This window comes from Penaeus vannamei, chromosome 5 (assembly GCF_042767895.1).
Source record: "Penaeus vannamei isolate JL-2024 chromosome 5, ASM4276789v1, whole genome shotgun sequence".
NCBI lineage: Eukaryota > Metazoa > Arthropoda > Malacostraca > Decapoda > Penaeidae > Penaeus > Penaeus vannamei.
The window spans coordinates 9,102,430-9,107,429 of NC_091553.1; the positions used below are offsets into that span (position 1 = coordinate 9,102,430).

At 46.7% G+C, this 5,000-nt stretch overlaps 1 protein-coding gene across 7 annotated transcripts in view; it reads left to right on the forward strand.

Annotated features, from left to right (window-relative positions):
* LOC138861833 (FERM domain-containing protein 4A-like) overlaps window positions 1–5,000 on the forward strand; it is a 383,565-nt gene that overhangs the window by 289,081 nt on the left and 89,484 nt on the right. The window contains exon 2 of one of the 7 annotated variants that reach the window (XM_070121839.1): window positions 1,956–2,215. The exons of 5 other annotated variants lie outside the window; for them this stretch is intronic. In XM_070121839.1, the coding sequence (XP_069977940.1) occupies window positions 2,153–2,215 (63 nt within the window). In that variant the 5' untranslated portion in view covers window positions 1,956–2,152. The remainder of the gene's footprint in view (window positions 1–1,955; window positions 2,216–5,000) is intronic. One more of the 7 variants, XM_070121840.1, reaches the window with a different exon arrangement.

Genomic DNA, 5,000 nt, shown 5'->3' on the forward strand with positions numbered 1-5,000 from the left:
GGCCTATATGTCGCGTTCCTTCCCTTAGTAGAAGTGACATCCTATCAAGCTTGTGATATTATGTACATTTGTAACGCATCAGCCGTACGGGTAGTGGGGCATGACAGTGACAAATGGGAGTACCTGCTGACAGTGATAGGAGAGGGGATGTGGCAGTGACGGTGACACACGCTGTGCTTGTCCTGCTGATGAGTGACAGTAAGATACGTAAAAATATATAGTGCGAGAAAAAAATGTCATCTGTCTCTGTATGCTTCTCTCTCTCTCTCCTTATCTCTTTCTTTCTTTCTGTCTCTGTCAGAGTCTCTCTCTCTCTCTCTCTCTCTCTCTCTCTCTCTCTCTCTCTCTCTCTCTCTCTCTCTCTCTCTCTCTCTCTCTCTCTCTCTCTCTCTCTCTCCCTCTCTCCCTCCCTCCCTCCCTCCCTCCCTCCCCCTCCCTCTCTCTCCCTCTCTCTCCCTCTCTCTCTCTCTCTCTCTCTCTCTCTCTCTCTCTCTCTCTCTCTCTCTCTCTCTCTCTCTCTCTCTCTCTCTCTCTCTCTCTCTCTCTCTCTCTCTCTCTCTCTCCCTACCTTTCCGTTAGACCATTTTTTTGCCGTTGTTGAGATATCAGTTTTTATTTTATTTACCTTGTTGCACCTGTTAAACCGCATTCTATTTATATGATGACAACTGATATTATCTTCTATTTGTTCGCAACATGAAATCCTTTAGTATTATTTTTCTTCTCATCTCTCCTTTTCTTCATTTTTAAACTTTTTCTCCTTTGTTATTATTTTTATTGTTTCTTCTTTTTTCTTTTCACCTTTTCTTCTCCTCGTTCTTGTAATTCCTCTATCTCTTCATCCTTTTTTACTATCCCCTCCCTCCATCGCACCATCACAAGCGAAGCGAAAAGGAAGGAGGGAGTCTCATGGAAGGAACACCACGTGAACTACCGCTTGTTAAACTCGCCTTGGAGCTTAAATACGCGAGCCGATGAGTGTGGCTTGACGGCGTGGGGCTGACTGACGAGTGCTCAAGGTACATACTGTCAGGTAGCTCCACTTCCAAATATTTGGCCTGTTGAATTTTAAAGATGAAATTGGTCCTATGTCAAGGGTATTCTAATGGCTGGTAATGGGGGGGAACTCTTCGTTATCATAGGTAAAAGAAGGGAATTTTGGTTTTGCTTATGGGAGTTATAACAGTGTTGAGTAAATTCTGCGAATTATTTTGCACTTAGCTATATCTGATATCTCGCAGCGGGCTATGTTATATTTTATGTTTTTTTTTTCAGTGCATTTTTCTTGAAAATAGTTCATCAATAACAATGGTAAAAAAATAATAAAATAAATAAAAACGAAACCAAGCAAAAAACGAAATGAAAAAATATTTGATATTTACGATGAATAAAGATTAAAGTTCCTTACCAGGATTTTCATCGAGACGGGTTGGGGCTACCTGTTTCATACTACATTGCAAGTGTTATTTGGTGATTTAGGCTGGTGTGCCGATGGGGATTCAATTGATAGATGGCGCTGCGTGGTTTGATTAATTGTTGCGTCATCTGGCGGGGCTAATGTAGGCGGCCTCTGCTGGTTGGGCGGAGTGCCTTAGATCGGATATTGATTTTTGAATGTTATTGTTTGAAGTGGATTGGTTTAAAGAGTATAACGCTTGATGCTTTTTCACACACATGTAGTATGTGTGTGTGTGTATGCGTGAGCTTGTGTATCTATATTGAATGTAAAAAAATGTATTTGTGCAAACACATAAGAGATTTGCTACACTGGAAAAGATGGATACGCATATGTACGCATAATTTTCAAATACAATAACGACGACGTTGTTGATTTAGCGAACGTGGTATTCGTCCCATGGTCGGTGGATATAATTACACAAACATCAGCTGTTGCGCGTTCTGATATTGTGCTGATGCTTTGCGCGCGCCCACATTAAGATCTTCCACTCCCACAGGGTATAATATATCGGGTATATTTGCCACAAAGCTATTCAGTGTCACGCACTGTACCTTCTGAGGACACCCCCAGTGCCTAGCTCTCCGGAGGCGAAAGTGCCACAGTGGAAAGGGCGGGGCCAGGGAGTGCCACAGGGGGCCAGAGAAACCATGTACCCAGTGCCTGTCCTCGGCAGCCCAGAGAACGCCCACCGACATGTCTCGAGAAAGGATCGAACGACGCAAGCTTTGGCTACAGGTGAGTGGCCGGCGCCTCTCGGTGAGTATGCCGCTTGCCCGGTGCCTGCACGCCCGCTTCCTCCGTGTCTTCTTCTCCCCCTTCCTCCTCTCCGGGTTCTTTCTTCGTCTTCTTCTCTCCTCCCCTTCCTCCTCTCCGGTTTCTTTCTTACTTTTCTTCCCCCTCCCCTTCCTCCTTTCGGGTTTCTTTCTTATCTTCTTCCCCCTCTCCTTCCTCCTTTCCTCCATCTCCCTCCCCCCTCCTTTCCCCACTTCCTCCTCTTCTCCTTCCTTGCTCCCCCTTCTCCTCCTTGTCTACACCCCCTTCCTCCCTTTTCCCTTCACCAACTCTTTTTACCTCTCTGTATCGCTTCTCTTTACTCTCCTATTTCATCCGCTATGTTGTACGCACTTCGAACCATCTGTTCCCCCCTCCCCCCTCTCCCCCTCTCCAGAAAGTGCTCAGGGACAGATGGCAGAGAGAAAATGGAGACTTTTCTCTCTTTTTTTTCCTCTTTTTTTCTTTTTTTTCTCCTTTGTTTTCTCTTTCCGAGCGAACCCGCCGCGGTACATTATTTCCTATCTGTCGCCTGCTGTAAATAGCTGCTTTTCTTTTTTACCTCGTTCTTGCTGTCACCTTCTCCCCTTCGTCTTTAATCATCCGAGACGCTGTCCTTGCTCTCCCTTCCTCTGTGTATTTGTTGTTGTTGTTGTTGTCGAAGTATTGTTAATTTTTCAAGTCTCTCTCTCCGTGTCTCTGTCTGTTTCTGTTTCTGTATCTCTCTCTCTCTCTCTCTCTGTCTCTCTCTGTCTCTCTCTGTCTCTCTCTGTCTCTCTCTTTCTCTCTCTCTCTCTCTCTCTCTCTCTCTCTCTCTCTCTCTCTCTCTCTCTCTCTCTCTCTCTCTCTCTCTCTCTCTCTCTCTCTCTCTCTCTCTCTCTACTCTCCTTCTCCCCCTCTCTCCCTCTCCCTTGTGTATGTATCTCTCTCTCTCTCTCTCTCTCTCTCTCTCTCTCTCTCACTCACTCACTCACTCACTCACTCACTCACTCACTCACTCACTCACTCACTCACTCACTCACTCTCACTCTCTTTATCCCCATTTATTTCTTCGCCTTCTCCTTTGTCTTTCGTCATTCGCTTAATTCGGCCACAAAATAGCACCCGCAATTGGGACTTTATCCTGGGTTGTTGTCTTCCATCCCGCTTTTGTCTCGACATTTATCATCTTCTCTCTGTTGTGCCATCGCCGGCGCCGCTGTGAAGCCCTGAATGTGTCATCGCATTCATCCCTCCGTTTCTTTTATTATCGTTTTCATTGCCCTCGCATTTGGCTTTTGTTTTTGCTACTTTCATACTCATCTTCCCTTCTTTTTCGTTTTCTTTGCTTTTTTTCATTCTTGTCTTTTGTTTTATGTTCATTTCTTTGCACTTCTATGTATATCTATATATATTTAAGTCTTTTTTTATATTCTCTTATTGTCTCTTCTTTCTCGCTCCCTCCCTTTTTCTCTCCTTCTACTTCTCGTTTTCCCTCCTCCTCCCTCCCTTCTTTCCTCTACTTCCCAACTTATGTCTTTTATATACCCTACTTTCCGCCCTCGTTCTTCTTCTTATCCACCTCTCCTTTTCATCTTTCCTCTCCCTCTCCTTCTCTCCCTCTCCTTCTCTCCCCTTCTTCCCCCTCCCCTTTCACCATGTTGTCCGGTCTTACCAGCCGTGAAAATTTAGGTGAAGTCCCCCAGCCGCACCTTAACGCGCCTGTAAGACAGCCAGCTGGCACGTCGCTTTATTCTTCTGGGTGGTGGATTGCGGAGGGGAGCGGGGAAAAGGGTGGAGGGTGGAGGAAGGGGAGCAGGGAGAGAGGTGGAGGAGGGGCGGGGAAAGGGTGGAGGGGCGGGAGAGGAGGGGTTGGAGGGGGCAGGGAGAGGAGGGGTGGAGGAGAAGAGAGGCTTGAGGGGGCAAGGGAGATGGAGGGGGTAGAGGGGGGCGGGAAGATGGAGGGTGGAGGGCGGGGAGAGGAGGAGAGGCAGAAGGAAGCGAGGAGAGAGGGGTGGAGGGGGCGGGGAGAGGGGGAGGGGTAAGGGGGCGGGGGAGAGGGGAGAGGGTTGGAAGGGGGGCGTGGAGAGGGGTGGAGGTGACAGAGAGCCACATGTTGAGTGCCAGGAAAGTTTTACAAGATGTGACACGCGGGAAGAGCGAGCAAGGTCGTGCGCACGTTTGAGAGGCGGGTTAGTCACCGAGTTTTTTTTTTATAGTTTTGGGCGTGTGGTGTGTGGAACTCGAAATTGACTTTGTGTTATATATGGGGCTTCTGCTTTTAGATGTTCTTTATTTTAAGAGTCTACATGTGTGGGTGAATGTTGTTTAATTATTGTTTTGTAACTGTTATTCTTATTTGTGTTGTTTATTGTCTACTAGCAATTCGTTCCTGGTTTCACGAGCTTCATCAACCGTTCCCTTCTAAGCTTGTATCTGACCCTTGGCCTTCAAAACACCCCATTGCAGCGCGAACGTTTGTTTAACTTGTCCTGCTTCTGTTTACCTGCTCAATGATGCTGGGGCCTTGGATACTCGCAGGGAAACACACGCGTCTGGCGATGATGAATGTATATTGTTTCGCCTCGTGAGTGTTTGTGTTGGACCGTCGTCGCCTGTTGAAGACCTGCTGTCGCTGATTCGTGCTTTTGGAGCGCTTCTTCCTTTATCTGTGTTTGTTTATCTGTGGTGGTACTTTGTTCATCTTTTTTTTCTGTGTGTGTGTGTGTGTGTGTCCGTCTCTCTATCTGTCTCTGTATCTGTCTCTCTCTCTCTCTCTCTCTCTCTCTCT